This window comes from Haliotis rubra, unplaced genomic scaffold, assembly GCF_003918875.1.
Source record: "Haliotis rubra isolate DU_JTF1 unplaced genomic scaffold, ASM391887v1 Scf470, whole genome shotgun sequence".
Lineage (NCBI taxonomy): Eukaryota > Metazoa > Mollusca > Gastropoda > Lepetellida > Haliotidae > Haliotis > Haliotis rubra.
This window is the reverse complement of record NW_025767158.1, coordinates 547,995-568,793: the sequence shown is the minus strand read 5'-3', so window position 1 is coordinate 568,793 and position 20,799 is coordinate 547,995. Positions and strand designations below refer to the sequence as shown.

Here is a 20,799-nt window from a genome sequence, read left to right as displayed (position 1 = left end):
GCTTTTAAATTGTTTCAATGTTTAACATCCTTATTTCCTTCTAGCTGCCAGGATATTTTCCTTAAACTAATTACATTAATGTGAATGATTTGAAACATAAAATTATTATAAAGAACTGGTTTGTTTTTATTACTGGTTGTTTATGGCTTCACTAAGCCTGTACACATATGAGTTGGACCAACAAACCAGTGGATGATATTATGAGCACTCCCCATGCAGTAGTTCATTTAGGTGCAGTTTCAGCGTGCTGTTTGTATTAGGACATATGGGGAACGTTGACATATCGTACTAAAAAAATACGTGATAGAATATTGGCTTGTACTATGTCCCAAATTGGTTGTGGTAAATAATTGACTAGCTTTCGCATGTGTTTTGTGTTTAGTGACAACGATGTTATCTCTGTTTGATAATGATTCATAAACACTACACATGGGTACAATGTGTGAAGCCCATTTCTGCTGTCCCCCGCCGTGATATTGCTGGAATATTGCTAAAGGCGGCGTAAAACCATACTCAGTCAGTCATAAACACTCGGAATATTTTAATGTGCAATTATCTCTGCTACGTTCTTTGCTTTTGTCACATTTACTAACCATTAAGATCAAAATAATTTTATTTCTAAACATAGGACAATGCACATGTTGCTACTTCATCTGTTGTCAGCCAATCAGTGACAGACACTTACGAGAGTAGGTGCTGTGTGCCCGATCAGATTGCCCAGACAGTCGCCAGATATATAGTGTCACAGCGAGAAGGTGGAAGGCTTTGTGTGGTCATAAGTTTAACAACCTGCATCGACGAAGACGACGTTGTTCGGTCAGCAACATCTCTAGATAGAAATAAAAGTTGTCAATGTCGTCCCACGAATCCGGTTCACCATTCTCGGACCAGGCCAAGATGGTTGGTTCGCCGTCCTCCGGAACATATGGCAGCACCATCAACGATGTGGAAGAGGGTTCGGGCAACGACAACGATGGCCAATCCCTCTCCCGCGCTGGGATACCATCTCTGCGAGAGCCAGCAACCTTTTTTGATGGGAAGGTGAGTGAGTGAGTGAGTGAGTGAGTGAGTGAGTGAGTGAGGGAGGCTTTGTGTCATTGACGTTAAAGGAGGTCTCCGAGCAATGACGCAAGACATTGAAAGACCTTGAGCGAGATGGAAATAGCCCATGGATATTCTAACATAGTGTCATGTAGAAGAAGAAGTTTATTGTATTTCAGGCCCCTGTCCAAACTACAAAATAAACAAAATATATAGCAACTATCACAGTTTGTTGTTGATATCACATGCAGTATGACATCACATAGGATATGCAATATTATTCAATACGTCTTTTTTCCTGAGATTGCTTTAAATATAGTGGCATGTGTAAATATCATTTTTTGAGGTCATACAAGAAAGTAACATCTGGTGGTTTACTATAGTACTTGTTTGGTATATATAGGGTTCTGAGGTTATTAAGAGTAGAACATGTAAGGGCAAAGGGGATTTCATTCTCTATACTTCCTTTTATTTTAATTATTCCCTTTTTCTACCTTCATTGATCTTTACTTCCGATAAACCCAATCTAAATCTGACATCTAAGTCATGTTTGATGTCACCAGATGTTTGTACGAAAAGGAATGATTCAAGTTCGTTAAGCATTTTAAACGATCTGTAAAATTCATATCGTGTGCTTTCGCACAAATGCCAGTTTTGAAAAATATACATTTATGGAGCAATCCCAGAATTCATGTAAAATATATTCCTGTAAATAAAAACATTACCAACTGCCAGGGACAGCCAGACAATGACATAACCTTATCAAAATAAAGGTTTCGAATGTGTGAAGCCCAGGTTACCTTCCCTGCATTGTCTAAGTGTGAGCATATTGTAGGCATATTGTAGTCATGCATATCGAGAATTTTTAACCAAACTGGCATTTAATTCATTTGTGAAGAGAGGTGTAGTGGTACCACATTCACCATAAAACATAGAATTCGGCGTAGAGAGCCCCATCCTCTTAGGATAAAAGACCTTCCATGCCTACATGTCGGTCCACCCTCAAATAATACAATCTTAGTTTATTTACCGATAGTTTCCATATTACGATATTTTTTCAAAAATTCCAGCTGAAATTCTATTATCAAGGATTGCCTTGTCAGGTAAAACCATATCTACCAAAGCGAAATTTATTATCAAGGATTGTTGTAAAAACCTTTACCAAAATACTCATTAGCGATATACCCCTATAGTCTGGATGTTTTTGGCCCCCTTTCTTTTTTAACGGGAATATTACAGAGGATGACCAGGACTTTGTTAAAATTATTTCCAAGGAATGGCATAATTCCAGGTCTACAATACTTCAACACGTCTACACTTCAACAACTATGATATTCACAAGATGTACGCATAGCAAACTGGAAAAAAAGGCCACTTTTGGCGGTGCTGTTACACAGGCCCATGAGGTATCCATGTTAAAATTTCAAAACAGTATCTATGTAGTCCAGCACTTTAAAACGATGTTAGTCCGGAATAAAAATGGTGTTCATATAATCAGCAACTGGTTTCTCTTGTGCATACCCGATGACCTACTGACCGTTGTGAGAGAATGATAACCTACGTCATTACGAATGCAAATCCCGGTGTCATGGTCATCGGCTTTGGAATTAAACTCGGACACTTTGCAAGTGTCATTGTACTATTGTAACGAAAGCATTGTAACAATATATCATTCATTATCATCCTCATAATGCTAAAATTAGATGTGAGGATGGGGATGGCGATGAGATTTATGGTGGTAGGTTAGGTTGGGGGTGGGGGTGGGGGGGGTTTTTTTTTTGACCTTGTCTGTAAAGATTCAGTCAGTCTGACCATAAGTTCAATATGTAAAACCTTTCTTGATGTCCATGGTCATGGTATGAACAACTGACTTAAATCCAAATCGTATTTCAGATTCGGTCTATTCAGGATATCGAAAAGAAGGAATGGGCGTTCCTCATTGTATTTGGCATCGCCATACTCATAGCCATTGTCTTCACCCTCTACAAGCTTTTCACTGTGGACACACACCATACAGACTTCGTGTTCGCCCTCGTCTGCGGTTTCAATGAATGTGCGTCTTTTCTTATTAACACATTCTTAGCATGGTATTTTAAAATCTGCAGATGGTGGTAAAAAGACTTATTAAGTTACTGAAAAGTTAAATCTCCACTCATACCTGCTCGAGTTTCAACGGTTTTTTATTACACTTTCTGGACAAATAGGGTGGTGGGGGTGGTGGGGGTGTGCACAATCTGTGTGGATCCGCCGAAGCTTAATTCAGGGTTTGTACCGCATGTACATTCTTGTGCATGGGAATCACCAACGAGATTGACTTTCACCATTTGGGTGTTTCTTTACAGATCAAGTTAACACGCCGTGCAATGACTGAATTATCGTTCAAAGCTCCATTAACACCATCTCTCTCACTCACGCCATCTTCATCCGTAGGCGTCTGCTTTTATTATCTCCTGCACGGGGTACTGAAGGAATGTCGGCATGAAATGATCATCCTCGTCATCACCACCATCATCATGGTCGTCTACCTCATCGTCAACTATGCCAGTGGATCGCAAGACAAAATCAAGCTGGTTGGTAAAACATATATATATATATATATATATATATATCATTATGATTTATCGGACATTGTTTCTTCTTCATGTTTTACCACGATTCTACATAACAATATCTAAATGTATACCATTTACTAAACGAAATACAGTATATTATCAAACCCAATATAGGTCACGACAGTTCAAGTCAGATTATCAGTTCCAGTTTATTTAGGGGCGATGGGGTAGCCTAGTGGTTAAAGCGTTGGCTCGTCACGACGTAGACCCGGTTCGATTCCCGACATGGGTACAATGTGTGAAGCCCATTTCTGGTGTCCCCCGCCGTGATATTGCTGGAATATTGCTAAAAGCAGCGTAAAATCATACTCAATCACTCACTCCAGTTTATTTATATTCTGTTCAGTTCTGGTCGGGTGGGGTCGGATCGAAAGGGGTGGGGTCGGGTTAGTTCAGCTTAGCTCAGCTCAGTTCACTTTTATTCACTTCAGTTTAGTTCAGCTGAGCTCAATTCAATCCAGTTTAGTTAAACAATGTTTAGCTCAGCTCAGTTCTCTTTTTAGTCCTGTTTAGTGCAGTTTAGCTCAGATCGGTTTAGTTTAGCTCATCTGAGCTCAGTTCAATCCTGTTCAGTTAAATCATGTTCAGTTATCTTGAGCTTGTCTCTTTCAGGCCCGGCTAATCATTGGGTGCTGCCTGGCACCCGTGGTGGTGGTGATGGGCTTGTATCTGGGCAGAAAGTACCACCAACCAGGGTGGCTTCTCTTCAGGACGGTCGGTGCCAGCTTCACGCTGCAGGCCATGTGCAACAAACTCTTCCTCTTCCTGGACCTTCTCAAGCTTGACCTTCAACTCGGGGTGAGGATTCTTATATTTGCCATGTCCCTATATGAACCACGGGTTTGTCTTGTCCAGACTGATTACAGGCTATCGTGATGTATCTGGAGTATTGATGATACAACATTACAGAAACAAATACATTCATACAAACAATTCCTACTAAAAAGACGGTAATGTGATTTGAGGAATCCACATGTGTACCCTCTCACGTTCATAACGTTCTGTTTGTGGCCTATATAATATTATGCCCGAAAGGTAGGGGCTGGTGTCATGGAATCATCCAGACGTATCTTCACTACCATATGGCATTTGCAGGTCAATATATATTTGGTTGGGAGTAAGCGATCTGATCTTATGGGTGTTAATTGTTGGTGTCACCCTAGCCGCAAATAGGTCGGAGAGCAAATTCGAAATTTGGATTTTGCCACTAACGTTTCTAATATAGAGTAAGGAACTACGAATTCCTCGAGGAATGCTTCACGTCATACTGTTGCTCATTTAGCGATGAGAGCAGCACTAAGTTCAATGTGGGCACTAGCTGGATCGGACATTGACGTCCCGGACCAGTCCAAGGAGGCAGCACTAAGTTCAATGTGGGCACTAGCTGGATCGGACATTGACGTCCCGGACCAGTCTAAGGAGGCAGCACTAAGTTCAATGTGGGCACTAGCTGGATCAGACATTGACGTCCCGGACCAGTCCAAGGAGGCAGCACTAAGTTCAATGTGGGCACTAGCTGGATCAGACATTGACGTCCCGGACCAGTCCAAGGAGGCAGCACTGAGTTAATGTGGGCACTAGCTGGATCGGGCATTGACGTCCCGGACCAGTCCAATCAGGCAGCTCTGAGTTCAATGTGGGCACTAGCTGGATCAGACATTGACGTCCCGGACCAGCCCAAGGAGGCAGTTCTGAGTTCAATGTGGGCACTAGCTGGATCAGACATTGACGTCCCGGACCAGTCCAAGGAGGCAGCTCTGAGTTCAATGTGGGCACAAGCTGGGTCAGACATTGACGTCCCGGACCAGTCCAAGCAGGCAGCTCTGAGTTCAATGTGGACTCTAGCTGGATGAGACATTGACGTCCCGGACCAGTCCAAGGAGGCAGCTCTGAGTTCAATGCGGGCACTAGCTGGATCAGACATTGACGTCAGGGACCAGTCCAAGGAGGCAGCTCTGAGTTCAATGCGGGCAATAGCTGGATCAGACATTGACGTCCCGGACCAGTCCAATCAGGCAGCTCTGAGTTCAATGTGGGCACTAGCTGGATCAGACATTGACGTCCCGGACCAGTCCAAGGAGGCAGCTCTGAGTTCAATGCGGGCACTAGCTGGATCAGACATTGACGTCCCGGACCAGTCCAAGGAGGCAGTTCTGAGTTCAATGTGGGCACTAGCTGGATCAGACATTGACGTCCCGGACCAGTCCAAGGAGGCAGCTCTGAGTTCAATGTGGGCACTAGCTGGATCAGACATTGACGTCCCGGACCAGTCCAAGGAGGCAGCACTGAGTTCAGTGCGGGCACTAGTTGGATCGGACATTGACGTCAGGGACCAGTCCAAGCAGACAGCACTACATTTAATATATCAGACATTGACGTCCCAGACCAGTCTAAGGAGGCAGCACTGAGTTCACCAAGAGCAGCACTGGGTTCATTAAGTGCAGTAGTGAGATCAGTGTGAGTGGTAGCTGGATGAGTCGTTGACGTGCACGTCTACCAATGGGGCGGAAAATAGGTGAGTGTGTGAGTTAAGTTTTACGCCGTACTTAGCAATATTCCAGCTATATGGCGGCGGTCTGTAAATAATCTAGTCTGGACCAGACAATCCAGTTATCAAAATCATGAGCATTGATGTGCGCAGTTGGGAACCGATGACATGTGACAACCAAGCCAGCGAGCCTGAAAACCCGATCCTGTTAGTCGCCTCTTGCGACAAGCATGGGTTACTGAAAGCCAATATTCTAACCCGGACTTTCACGGGTAGAGGAAGTTAGGACTGAGTGCTGGGCATAGTGTAACATGGATGTCTTGCTGTCGGAGGAATGGTGTCTCAATCCTGGCACAATCAGCACATGCATTATCATCTTGAAAGATGAAACGTTGCCAAACACGTTGTTCACGTTGGCGCAGTGGCGTCCTGAAAGCCGTTGATCATGATATGTGTCTGTTGGCATCCTGTCCGCAACGCAGCGTTTTCACAACAATCTGACTGAATGCCTGCATCGTGACTGTGGCAATTGAACTTTCAGCACTTTGCCACCTTAGAATGGTCGTTACAGTTTAATGTTTCTTTCAACTTTAATGTATAAATGGGTTTAATATAGTGTCTCTGAGCGTTTGGTTGAAATATAACATTAAGTAACAGTGTATGGTAGGGCTGGGACGGGTAGGACAAAATGGAATCGAGTACCCCGCATGTACTTACCTGAATCGGAATCGAGTACCCGAAAATGTAAGGAATAAAGCGCTTCTGTCAACTTTCTGAATATATCATCACGAGTTGACAGAGATTTTTATAGAAAAACTTGAAATGGTGTCAATAAGACAATGAAACTGAACATGGGCGATTTATTTTACGTCTGTTTAACCAGGGAGACTATATTTGTTGTAGATTATCCCTGGTTTAACCAATATAGAGAGTAACACCATTGCCACTAGCTTTGTCGAACGTTAGCGCGCGCAAAGGGAGCCGGGAACCAGCTTAGGGTAGTTGTATACTAATCTCGTACGTCACACGAGTGTCGTAACGCGTTGACCTGTGTCGTAACGACTTGACCTGAGATTCTAACGATTTGATTGGATAACCGATGACCTCTCAGTTAGGTCACATTCTGACGTAACTAATTTTTCATTCATAATGAACACGTGAATTCATTCATTCTATAACGTAAATGCATTGTGGGAATGTAAACATTGCGAACGTTGCCGTGTCGCTGTTTAATTGTGAGTCGAACTGAGAAATCATATTCGTCGAAAAACATAAACGCAATGGTTCGACTAGTGATGTTAGCCGAATGAAGCAACTGCAAACCAAGAAACGGGGTGTTTACTGTAGGAGGCTGGGCCTACCTTTAGAATACAGCACCACAAACTAAAAAAATACGTCATAATACCCTTTTACGTAATGTAATGTGATTTTGTTCGAAAGCACGATCTCGAAACAATGCCCTATGACGCCTGCATGGCAACACGGTTGTCTGGCTCAGCCAGTGCGTATAAGCTCCGCTCACTGGTGTTTCATCTCTACGAGCTTTGTCATTACATAAGCCCAACGATGTTGAGAGTTTCCAGTAGTTGTGTACCGGCGGATGCGCAATATTTTGCAAGCACCAGTTTAAAATATTTTCTTTTTTCACTAATACGCTCATATTTATTTGTATTACGGGCTGCTGAGGTGTTATGTGTTGTGTATTTTGTATTTTGTAATTTTTTAATTTTACATATATATTTTTGTCATTCAGTAATTTGCACCATTACATAGCAAAGTGTTTTATTCGTATTTTATTTTTCGAAGCGGTAATAATGCATTACACGAGACACGTCAGTCGTGTTTGTGCCGGTTCTGTCAATGCATTCTATTTATTAGGATTAATTCAAGGGATTAGGGTTAGGGTTAGGGTTTTGAAATGGGTTAATGTAGAAATGTTGGGCTAATGGAAATTGTCCTGGAATTTGCACTGAAGCCTCTTTCACACGCAACATAAATTTTGTAAAGTAATGATTCGAAGGCTAATTAACTCACCCGAGTGCCGTCACTACACATGCTCATGTCTCCATCGTTCCTTAGTGCGATCCACATTATCCTTACAGTGTTCCCTACATCACTTTTCTGTCACAAATCACCGATTTATGTAAAAGCGCGTCATTCATGTATACACCGTGAAATCTACGTCTGACGCCTGACGTCAACAACCCTTTTCAGTTAGAGCATATCGGCTCATTCAACGCCACACGTTAATTTGTAGATTACGGAATGGGACGAGTGTGCCAAATGGCATCGGATCCATTCGGCAATTGTCCGTAGAATATAATCACATGACACCAAGTCTACCCGTAGCATTCGTAATTGTCCGTGACCTCTTCGACTCTTTCCGTTCATTTCCGTGACGTCACAGGAATGACTCGATAAATTTGCACATTGTGCAACAGTGCGGACGTAGCTCAGTCGGTTAGCTGTCGAGCTAACAATCCGAAGGTCGCGGGTTCGCGTCCGACGGGTTCTCACAAACTGGTTGCTTGTCTTAAAGGCACGCGACCTACGGCAGAGATCGTCTTCACGAGAAGTTGTGGTGTTGTATTCTAAAGGTGCTTCGGAGACTGTAGGCAATGACAACTGACATGCATCGTGACGTCGGTTACCAAGGCAGGGCCGTCATTACAGTGTGACGTCATGCAAATATTGTAATACAGTACAAAACTCTTCCGCAACCTCTTTATGAAACCGGTTTCGGTTTGAAACCATAAAAACAATAGCTCGGTCAGATACCAAAGGAAGGACATTCGTATGTAATGAGACCTCGTGTAGTATTCTCTATATATTTAACGTTTTATTGTTTCTTTCCGTGGTTCTCCTGGTTGAATTATTATGAACGAGACAGACACTAAAGTACTGTCGGAAATGCTAGAAAAATGCTTTTTGACTTACATTTCAAATTCAGAAGTATTACAGTTACTTAAATAACAAATATCACTTCAAGAAATATCTACCTGATGTAGACCCAAGGAATAAATTTCGAGACATGCACTAAAATGCGTTTTAACTGATGAAAATTCCAAAAACTTAGAAAAATAACGTTATTTGATACAAACATTAACTGCCTGTGTTACGTCATCAGCATGCACGGTATCGACAGGTGAAATTGACACATGAGCACACGCTCGGGCGAGGGGTCATCTCAATAGATATTTTCTTCAAAATCTTCACTATGTGTATAGTATACGTATAGGTTATGTAAGGGATCATTTGTGTATGTGTGTTTGTTGTGAGATAAACATACGAATTACTGTACATTGGAAAGAATCCTATCACTTGTGTTATCTTATCGATTGATTGTAGAAATGTGCAACGTTTTGATAATGTTTTGCATGTCAACAGTATATTTCATTGCAAAAATATGGATGTAATTCGGTCAGTTTAATCTAGTTGTGAACATTGGCCAAAGATTTAACGAAGTCACTGGTGTAGCTCCTTTAGAATATATATATTCTTCTTCTCCTAAAGTTTGTAGACCGCCCGTCTAAGTACCCCCTTGTCAAATTTGTCAAGGATGGTTTTACGTCCCGGTTTTGCTTTTGAGACGGTCCCTGTCTTGTCTGATTTGTTTACAATATTGTAAACTTGGTAAGACATACCAACAGCTCTACAAGTTCTGTAATAAACCATTTCTATACTAATGAAAGATTTACCTCTGTCTTTTTCAAGCACAAAAACTTATAAACCTTTGCAACAATCGTCTGCAAATAGTTGGCTACAGTGGACGCTGTGATAAAGATGTGCATGCATGACGGGAAACTTATTTATCAAGACTTAACATTTATATTAATATTTCTTCAATAAAGAAACGATAATTAAGTAAAGTAACACAAACATTCAACATTTATTTGTTGAAGAAAAACGTTAATTTATATTTTTACACCACCTGTATTATTAGCATAAATGTGAGGACTATTTAAGGTTTCTGTTGTTGAACTCTGAAAAAATATTAAGTTGTTGTTTTGGTACGAAATTTTCTCCTGTTAACTGCCCTTTAAATGCATAGGAATGTTAAATCGATTGAAATAAAAATTTCACACTATAGGTGAGTTGATATATTGACAACATCATACATTTATCACCTTTCTAAAGATATTAAGGCTAAAAAGCATTTTTCTAGCATTTCCGACGGTACTTTAATGTAATAATCTCTGTTATGTTCTCATACTGTGTATTTCCCTGATTCAGAGATGACGATATTGTTACGGTTAAAAAAATTTGCCGTGACAAAAGGTTTAAAAGTCCCCTTTGAACCAGCAAAATAAAACACAGACAAGTCTAAAATGTTCAATAATATATTGAGCAAACAATAAGCAAACTACAATTAATGACAACATATTGGGTCACAAACATTTAAATATTAACTCACCAGAGTCTTGATATTTACAGTGAGAGCAGATATACTGATTGAAGGTTGTTTACAATGTCAACAGTTGAATATAGACGAGCACAGTCAGTCTTGAATATTGAACAGCTTGACGATGGCAGACAGTTGTGTATAACTCCAGTGATGTGATAAGTTTGTGTCGCACAACACAACAACCAGCCTTTACATAGCTCTTACATAGTTCTCGAGCATTCTAGCAAAGGTAGGCTCCATCATAATCGTCTCAGAACGTTATTGAATCATGTGGAACACACAACATGATGAAAGCGGTAAATAAACAAGGGAGGCAACTCTGAAGCGCTATCAAAAAGGCGTGGTCGCCCTAAAACTATAAAACTAACCAACCAACCAAAAAGGCGTACCGCTACAAATAATATTGCCATTGGTCATATATGATGAGAGATGCGGGCCAAAACCCACACTCAAAACTTTAAACATTGTGACCCATAATAACTATTACTCAGTCAATGATATAACAAATTACAAACAAAAAACAAACAAAAAAACACTCTCATAACAATATACTGTTACTACATGTTGAACTAGTGTATGTGGCTGGTGGAATATGACTATGTAACAGTTAAATTTACAGCTATACCGCTTCCTATATGAAAGCACAAGGTGAGCTACAGTACCCGTAACTCTACTATTCAAAGTAAACCGATGTTCTGGAGAACGAATTGCTTGTTCTGTGAAGCTGTAAATGATTAACTGCACATCGTTGTTCATTTATTTATTTCAGATCACATTGGCCTTTTTCACTCATGTAAACGACCCCAATGTCAAGACTCTTGACATCGTTGTTCTGTGTGTCGGTCTCGTCATATCCGGTGCTTGGTTCATCTTGGGACATATGTGTGTAAGCGATGTTAAATTATGTTAGGCATTAAATACTTCTCCAAATAAACAATTGTCCATCGAAACAGGTAACATACCTGTGCCAACGTTGTACTAAGCGTCATTAAGAAAACGTCAAATGATGTATAGCACATGTAAAGCAAATTTTCTCAGAAATAATAGAACTAAGAGTGCCATCATTATGTTTAATGTGTTGACAAACGTGACACATTGTGACAAAGAGAATGAAATCATCAGTTGAATAGTCCAACCCCCCAAAATGAAAATGACAAACATGAAGCACTCGGTCATTCAATATCTTGTGTACCGTCCTCGCGCGTCCAAGACACAGATGAACATTGTGCTCATGCTCCTTATCAGGTTCATAAAAAAAGCTTTTGTAAAACATTCAGTTTTATATATTTCAAACAAAAACGAAGATTTTCCAACTTTTATACTCGGCGTCAGTAATGACTGACTGACTGACTGAGTTTGGTTTTACGCCGCTTTTAGCAATATTCCAGCAACATCACGGCGGGGGACACCAGAAATGGGCTTCACACATTGTACCCATGTTGGGATTCGAACCCGGGTTTTCGGCGTGACGAGCCAACGCTTTAACCACTAGGCTACCCCACCGCCCCGCGTCAGTAATGAAGGGTCAAGCTATACTGTTGCGTTTTCACAAGCTTTCTATGAACTTGATAAGGAGCATGAGAACAAGGTGCACCTGTGCCTTGGACGCGCGAGGAGGGTACTTTTTTCTGTATGTCACGATGTGTCACGTTTGTCAACACATTAAACATTATGATGACACTCTTAGTTCTATTATTTCTGAGAAACATTTCTTTACATGTGCTGTATATCATTTGACCCTTTATTAATGACACCCAATTTTTATGACAGGACCTATATTTAATCACAGTTTATAGGTCATGTTCGTCTTCACAGAAAATTATGTTGTAGCCAAAGTGCCAACGTGGTATGCATACTGAAATATTTGCCACTTCTGAAGAGTGTTTTTCTCATATAATATTTATCATCAAACGTTACCACATCTTAACGTGAAGTGTTCACAATCATAACTGACCCCTGAAGATCCGGGGTAGAATATGTCTTCAGTAACCCATGCTTGCCATAAAAGGCGACTATGCTTGTCGTAAGAGGCGACTAACGGGATCGGGTTGTAAGACTCGCTGACTTAGTTGGCACATGTCATCGGTTCCCAGTTACGCAGATCGATGCTCATGCTGTCGATCACTGGATTGTCTGGTCCAGACTCGATTATTTACAGACCGCCGCCAAATAGCTGGAATATTGCTGAGTGTGTCGTAAAACTTAACTCACTCACTCACAATCATAACTGTCTTGTTGCAGGTGCGCCGCGAGAGCAAGATTTTAACGTACCTGTTCACGGTTCTGAGTCCTCTGGAGCTCTGCTATGTCATTTATAAAATTGCCATGGTAAGATTTAAAAAAACTGCATTATATCCAGTAAGCACTTGGATACATGTCAGAAGGATTGGCAGATCCTGGTAACAAATATACATCTCTCAAAACATAAAGTAAACTTAGCAACCTAAACTAAATATAGCCTAAAATAGAGCAGTTTCTACCTGGAATGTATAAACTATACCTAAACCAAAGGTGTTCTACCCTAGAATAAAGAAGCTTTATCATTGAATAATCTAGATATACCCCGGAACAGAGGAGTTATACCCTAGAATGAAGTAAATATACCCTGATATATAAGTAGACGTTGTAAGGGATAACAGTCAAGCCGGCCGGCACACTAAACATTTATTCGTGACGCCTACACAACACAGAGGACAAGAAGAGGATGATATCGGTTAACTTTCACGTAGCCAGAGTCTAACTAAAAAGGTATAGTTAAGACAACATTGCACTATGGCTAGGTGAGAGATGCGAGCCAGGTAATTAGCATCAGCCACTGAAGCGTGAGCCTTTGTTCTAGGGCTATAATCTTTAACTACAATGCCACACGATTTAAGAAGTATGCATGTTTGAAATAAGATAAATTGTTTCTTATAGTTGGGACATATAAAAAGATAATAAAAGGTGTCCTCAAAATAATAATTATGTTTGCATAAATAATCTCAGCACGGACGACCCGTTAACGAGACTCCGACCTTGGCTCACCGTGTCACGTGTGCGATGCACGGGTGTCGCAAGGCACCATCCGTCTCATATTTACATCTCACAACGTACACTGTGGAAAGGTCCGGGAATATGGTAAATACACACTAACATACAGTAGTTATACCTTAGAAATGAGCAGATAACCCTAACAATAGATGAAGCACATATACTCTAGAATGAATAGTAGTACCCAAGAATATAGTACATATACCTAGATCAAAGTTGTTCAACTTAGAATATAGTAGATACACCACAGAATGAATAGGAGTACCCAAAAATAAAGCAGATATACCTAGATCAAAGTTGTTCAACTTAGAATAAAGTAGATACACCACAGAATGAATAGGAGTAGCCAAGAATATAGTACATATACCTAGATCAAAGTTGTTCAACTTAGAATAAAGTAGATACTAGTACACCACAGAATGAATAGGAGTACCCAAAAATAAAGCAGATATACCTAGATCAAAGTTGTTACACTTAGAATAGAATAATATACCACGGAATGAATAGTAGTACCCCAAAAAAAGTATATATGCCCAGATTAAAGTTGTTATGCCTGAGAATAAAGTAGATATATCTTAGAATAAAGTAGATATACCTAGATTAAAGTAGTTACACCTTAGAATTAAGTAGATATATTCTAGAAATAGTAGTAGTAACCTAGAATAAAGTAGATATACCTTGATTTAAGTAGAAAACACTAATTATAAATGAAGCACCTACACTAGAGAAAATAGTACACGCTGCCCCAAATATGGTAATTATTCCTATATTAAAGTTGATATTGCTACAGAAAATTAAGTTTACAACAGATTTTTAAATGATCTCGTACTGGTACGGAATGACCTACAGGTACCGCTGATTAACCTTGTACTCACATTAAGAAACCTAGCAGTGCTATAAAACAGTACTAAAATAGAATGATCTAGCACAAAGATGGTCTCATACTAACAGAATGTTAACTAGTTACTGCGATAGGACTACCTACATGAACCAACCATAGAACGACCGACATTAATACGCAGGATTAGCTTCCATGAATACATAGAGATTACTAAACGAGTCTGTGAGATACCATTTATCTTACAACGAGTTGTTTCAAAACGTATTTAACGAGCAAAATCGATCTCACAATGGACAGGCACTAAAGTTGTGTCAGATATTTTGTAAGACGATGCATGACACTTGTCGCATCTCTCCAACAAAAGTACCAATGTTGTACATTTTGAATATTCGAAGGGAATCTCGGCCTTTATCTCTAACGGCGATATTCACATAATTGTTTACACAGGTATCACGGATTGTTCGAGCCATTTGAATTGATGACTAGAGTCAAAAGTTTTTAAAAAAAGGAATCAGAAAATAACTATATATATAATTTAAATAATTTATTCTAATTGTGTTTTATTGTATAAATACCTGTTTATGTTGCAATCGGGAAAATAACAGGTAGGTGTTAAGGTGTTTGTCACGAGTAACATGTTTCTGTTCGATTGAAGCACAAGTAACTTATCAATGAATTTTAATCAGGAAAGTAGTCCGTCATAACCTGACTCTAGGTCATCACCATGGAGTAGCCAATCACGGGATTAGAAATCGATCTCACACATATGTTTGATACCAGTTTTCTCACATGGGTTTCTCAACCACGGGTGTGTAAGAAATAGAATTACCTACCACTGACATAGAATGGCCTACAGTAATACGCTGTAATTGCCTTCATTAATACATTGGAGGATTCAGTACTACCCTCGATTTACCCACCACTGACATAGAATGGCCTACAGTAATACGCTGTAATTGCCTTCATTAATACATTGGAGGATTCAGTACTACCCTCGATTTACCCACCACTGACATATAATGGCCTACAGTAATACGCTGTAATTGCCTTCATTAATACATTGGAGGATTCAGTACTACCCTCGATTTACCCACCACTGACATAGAATGGCCTACAGTAATACGCTGTAATTGCCTTCATTAATACATTGGAGGATTCAGTACTACCCTCGATTTACCCACCACTGACATAGAATGGCCTACAGTAATACGCTGTAATTGCCTTCATTAATACATTGGAGGATTCAGTACTACCCTCGATTTACCCACCACTGACATATAATGGCCTACATTAAAACGCTGTAATTGCCTTCATTAATACATTGGAGGATTCAGTACTACCCTCGATTTACCCACCACTGACATAGAATGGCCTACAGTAATACGCTGTAATTGCCTTCATTAATACATTGGAGGATTCAGTACTACCCTCGATTTACCCACCACTGACATAGAATGGCCTACAGTAATACGTTGTAATTGCCTTCATTAATACATTGGAGGGTTCAGTACTACCCTTGATTTACCCACCACTGACATAGAATGGCCTAAAGTAATACGCTGTAATTGCCTTCATTAATACATGGAGGATTCAGTACTACCCTCGATTTACCCACCACTGACATAGTAATAATGGCCTAAAGTAATACGCTGTAATTGCCTTCATTAATACATTGGAGGATTCACATTGGAGGATTCATTACTACCCTCGATTTACCCACCACTGACATAGAATGGCCTACAGTAATACGCTGTAATTGCCTTCATTAATACATTGGCGGATTCAGTACTACCCTTGATTTACCCACCACTGACATAGAATGGCCTACAGTAATACGCTGTAATTGCCTTTATTAATACATTGGAGGGTTCAGTACTACCCTTGATTTACCCACCACTGACATAGACTGGCCTACAGTAATAATCTGGGATAACTTGGCACTCCCGTTAGTAAAATTACTCTTTCACATATATGTATGACTATGTGGCTTGTCTACCTGCAGGCGTCTACACATCTGACACTGTTCCCAGCTCTAGCGCCGTGCTCTATCGCGACAGGCTTACTCGCAGTCGTAGTTCGGATCATCGTCATTATCCTCATCTACCTTGTCTCCATGAACTACGGCAAAGGCCTCAGTGAAAAAGGTGAGATACGTCCAGTAGGAGTTATCCCCGCCCAAACCATGACCAACCCCCGCCGAATCGGTTATGCGTGGTCACAGCTGCATCTGTGGTTCGCTCTCCATTGCGACGATAAATCCTCTGCCGACCATCATGGAAGTACAGTTTGAATCTGCCTTCATCTGTGAAGAGCACACGAGGCCATTAACGTTGATTTCAGCGGTCATGATGCCTACTTCATCTCAAACGCGCCTGCCTCTGACGTGGTGTTAGTGATGGACGAACTGCAGGTCGCCTACAGCGGAGTCCGGCTGCCCTTAAACATCGACGAACGGTGCTCCTTGATATCTTTACATTATTAGCATTGAAGTGTTCTGTCTGAAGATCTGTTGGGTTAAGGAATCTGTTACGTAAATCATGTTCCTATCATCTCGGACTGTTGTGACTCTGGGGCGACCTGGTCAACGTGCATATTCCACGGACCCATTGGCTTGAAATATCTGCCACAGTCTACCGATAGCTATAGCACTCTGACTCACATTTAAGCGGACAGCAACCTGCCGCGGAGTTTGACCAGATTTCAAAAGGCCTATATCCTGACGCCTTTCAGCAAGTGACAAAAAACATCTCATTTTAACCTGCGATTTCAAATAGGTACCTGAACAGTAAACGCCAGTGACAAAAGCATTGATGCATGTATATTGTCCTCCACTTTCCATGGATAGAGTGACTTGCAAGTGCAAATTATTGACATTAAGTGGCAGGTGGATTTCAATATTGACAATCTGGATAAAAAATGGGCCATTTGTAACAGAATGTATCGGACGTTAAAGAACGTTATGACACTTCAACGACATGATGATGTTTTTCCAAACTGTTAACAAAGTTTGTAAAACATTCAGTTGTATATATTTCAAACAAAAGCGAAGATTTTACAACTTTTAGGAAATAGTGTTCCCAATAGCTTGACCCATTATTAACGACGCGGAGAAAATATCCTGACCAAACCGGTGATTGATTAAACAATATGGACCTATTCAGTCCCGGCCGATAAGCCCCGCCCACTTCGATTTTGACGTTAGGGGGGACAACCACTGACTAATCACAATGGCGTCACCGCCGGCGAAACATACGTGATTGCGAACGTTGAACAATGAATTCTGCTTGTGGTACTTTGGTATCCGCCGTTTTGAATGATATTTAAAGAGGAAAGTTATACGTATTTTATTTTTAATATATTTTACTTGACAGATTGCAATTGGCAAGTGAAAATGAGTTACATGCCCGATGAAAAAAATCTTGACTCGGCCAGCTGCTCAGAGTGGGAAGCGTATTTTCTTTCGAAACAAATAATGTATCTGGCATTTCACGTCCGTTTAAGATATTAGCATGGGAAGGGTAACTGAATTATGGTGTTTGTTTTTTCTCTCTCAAAGATTCCCATCGTAATTTTATAAAAACCGTGAACACAACCACATGTTCAAGTTGCAGATCGTGTTTGTATCTATAAATAGATTGTCTACACCGCGCTGCTGTAAGAGATCTATTTTATCCTTTGTTCAAATTTAGTTAAATCAATAATGTGAAAACTCTACCTTTTAATGAACAAAGCAGAAAAAATATTTCCCGTCTACTACTTCATGCACCTTATTTGTCTGTATATATTAATGTAAACAAATCAATCACAATATAACCTATTTGAACTTATTTGGGAATCTGGGAAAGGTTATTTGGCTTGTAAACAGAGTTTAAATCCTTATGTGTCTACACAGGTTTGATAAATTTAAATTATAAATTTTTGTATGCACAGTTTCTTTATGTGCCTAGTATATACTGTAACATCCCGGTCCTCATTACTTAAGTATTACCTTTTGTTGTATCAGCACTAGTCTGTCAGCGGTTAAGACTATTGGTAAAAAGCGTTTTCTTGACACACCGAAGACCCTGGTACGATTCACCGCATGGGTACAACATGAGAAGCCCACTCCTGGTGTCCCCCGTCCTGATATTCCTGTAATAGTGCTTAATGCGACCTGACACTAGATTCACTCACTCACTCATTAACTCGAAGATGAAAATCTAGTTGCAGTGCATATATGATGTACGTGTAGGATGTCTGAGATATTATGTTCTATGCTATATGTGTGTCTGTATTTTTCAGTATTCGGATCGCAACTTTAGGAGCCGTTCCCCAAAGACGCTGAAACTCACCATCACTAGTCACACATGGATTACATCAACGACATGGTACCACCAGTATATCATACATACAGCCTTCACATGTTACACATCACTATATGAATCCTTAAGCTACGTGTGTCAACCTTCACATGGTACCCATCATCATATGATACCTTACACCACCTGTGTCAATCTTGACGTGGTACCCATCATCATATGATACCTTACACCACCTGTGTCAACCTTCACATGGTACCCATCATCATATGATACCTTACACCACCTGTGTCCATCTTGACGTGGTACCCATCATCATATCATACCTTACACCACTTGTCAACCTTCACATGGTACCTGTCATCAGATGATACCTTACACCACCTGTGTCAATCTTGACATGGTACCCGTCATCAAATGATAACTTGCACCACCTGTGTCAATCTTGACATGGTACCCATCATCATATGATACCCTTACGCCGCCTGTGTCAACCTTCACATGGTACCCATCATCATATGATACCCTTACCCTGCCTGTGTCAACCTTCACATTTTATCCATTATCATATGATACCTTACACCACCTCTGTCAATCTCGACGTGGTTCCCATCATCATATGATAACTTACACCACCTGCGTCAACCTTCACATGGTACCCATCATCATATGATACCTTACACCACCTGTGTCAACCTTCACTTGGTACCCATCATCAAATGATAACTTACACCACCTGCGTCAACCTTCACATGTTACCCATCATCATATACCTTACACCACCTGTGTCAACCTTCACATGGTACCCATCATCATATGATACCTTACACCACCTGTCAACCTTCACGTTACCCATCATATGATAACATACACCACCTGTGTCAACCTTCACATGGTACCAATCATTATATGATAACTTACACCACCTGTGTCAACCTTCACATGGTACCCATCATCAAATGATAACTTACACCATCTGTGTTAACCTTCACATGGTACCCATCATCATATGATAACTTGCACCACCTGTCAACCTTCACATGTTACCCATCATATGATAACTTACACCACCTGTGTCAACCTTCACATGGTACCCATCATCATATGATAACTTACACCACCTGTGTCAACCTTCACATTTTATCCATCATCATATGATACAATATGTACCTTACACCACCTCTGTCAATCTCGACGTGGTTCCAATCATCATATGATAACTTACACCACCTGCGTCAACCTTCACATGTTACCCATCATCATATGATACCTTACACCACCTGTGTCAACCTTCACATGGTACCCATCATCAAATGATAACTTACACCACCTGTGTCAACATTCACATGTTACCCATCATCATATGATACCTTACACCACCTGTGTCAACCTTCACATGGTACCCATCATCATATGATACCTTACACCACCTGTGTCAACCTTCACATGGTACCCATCATCAAATGATAACTTACACCACCTGCGTCAACACTCACATGTTACCCATCATCATATGATACCTTACACCACCTGTGTCAACCTTCACATGGTACCAATCATCATATGATACCTTACACCACCTGTCAACCTTCACACGGTACCCCATCATCATATGATAACTTACACCACCTGTGTCAACCTTCACATGGTACCCATCATTATATGATAACTTACACCACCTGTGTCAACCTTCACATGGTACCCATCATCAAATGATAACTTACACCATCTGTGTTAACCTTCACATGGTACCCATCATCATAAGATAACTTGCACCACCTGTCAACCTTCACATGTTACCCATCATATGATAACTTACACCACCTGTGTCAACCTTCACTTGGTACCCATCATCAAATTATAACTTACACCACCTGTGTCAACCTTCATATGGTACCCATCATCATATAACTTGCACCACCTGTCAACCTTCACATGGTACCCATCATCATATGATACCTTACACCACCTGTGTTAATCTTGACGTGGTACCCATCATCAAATGATAACTTGCACCACCTGTCAACCTTCACATGGTACCCATCATCATATGATAACTTACACCACCTGTGGCAACCTTCACA

General features: G+C 40.6%; 1 protein-coding gene across 3 annotated transcripts; it reads left to right on the top strand.

The window, feature by feature from the left end:
- The first annotated feature begins 454 nt into the window (after positions 1–454).
- On the top strand, positions 455–19,215 carry LOC124290675. 3 transcript variants are annotated; one of them, XM_046727470.1, is made up of 8 exons: positions 455–1,041; positions 2,935–3,094; positions 3,472–3,611; positions 4,266–4,451; positions 11,316–11,432; positions 12,788–12,874; positions 16,420–16,561; positions 18,699–19,214. In XM_046727470.1, exons 1-8 carry the CDS (start codon positions 853–855, stop codon positions 18,716–18,718), a joined length of 1,041 nt encoding a protein of 346 aa, XP_046583426.1. In that variant the 5' UTR covers positions 455–852; the 3' UTR covers positions 18,719–19,214. The 3 variants fall into 3 exon arrangements, with proteins under 3 accessions (XP_046583426.1, XP_046583427.1, XP_046583428.1); XM_046727471.1 differs by lacking the exon at positions 2,935–3,094 and having other exon boundaries at positions 3,384–3,611; positions 18,699–19,215; XM_046727472.1 differs by lacking the exons at positions 11,316–11,432; positions 12,788–12,874.
- Positions 19,216–20,799: the final 1,584 nt, after the last annotated feature.

What these genes read in the sequence shown, in the direction of transcription:
- LOC124290675 (XM_046727470.1), top strand. Translation starts at nt 853, where the DNA reads ATGTCGTCCCACGAATCCGGTTCACCATTCTCGGACCAGGCCAAGATG. An exon ending in AGCTTGACCTTCAACTCGGG is followed by an intron (nt 4,452 to 11,315) that starts GTGAGGATTCTT and finishes TATTTATTTCAG; the next exon opens with ATCACATTGGCCTTTTTCAC. An exon ending in CAAAGGCCTCAGTGAAAAAG is followed by an intron (nt 16,562 to 18,698) that starts GTGAGATACGTC and finishes TGTATTTTTCAG; the next exon opens with TATTCGGATCGCAACTTTAG.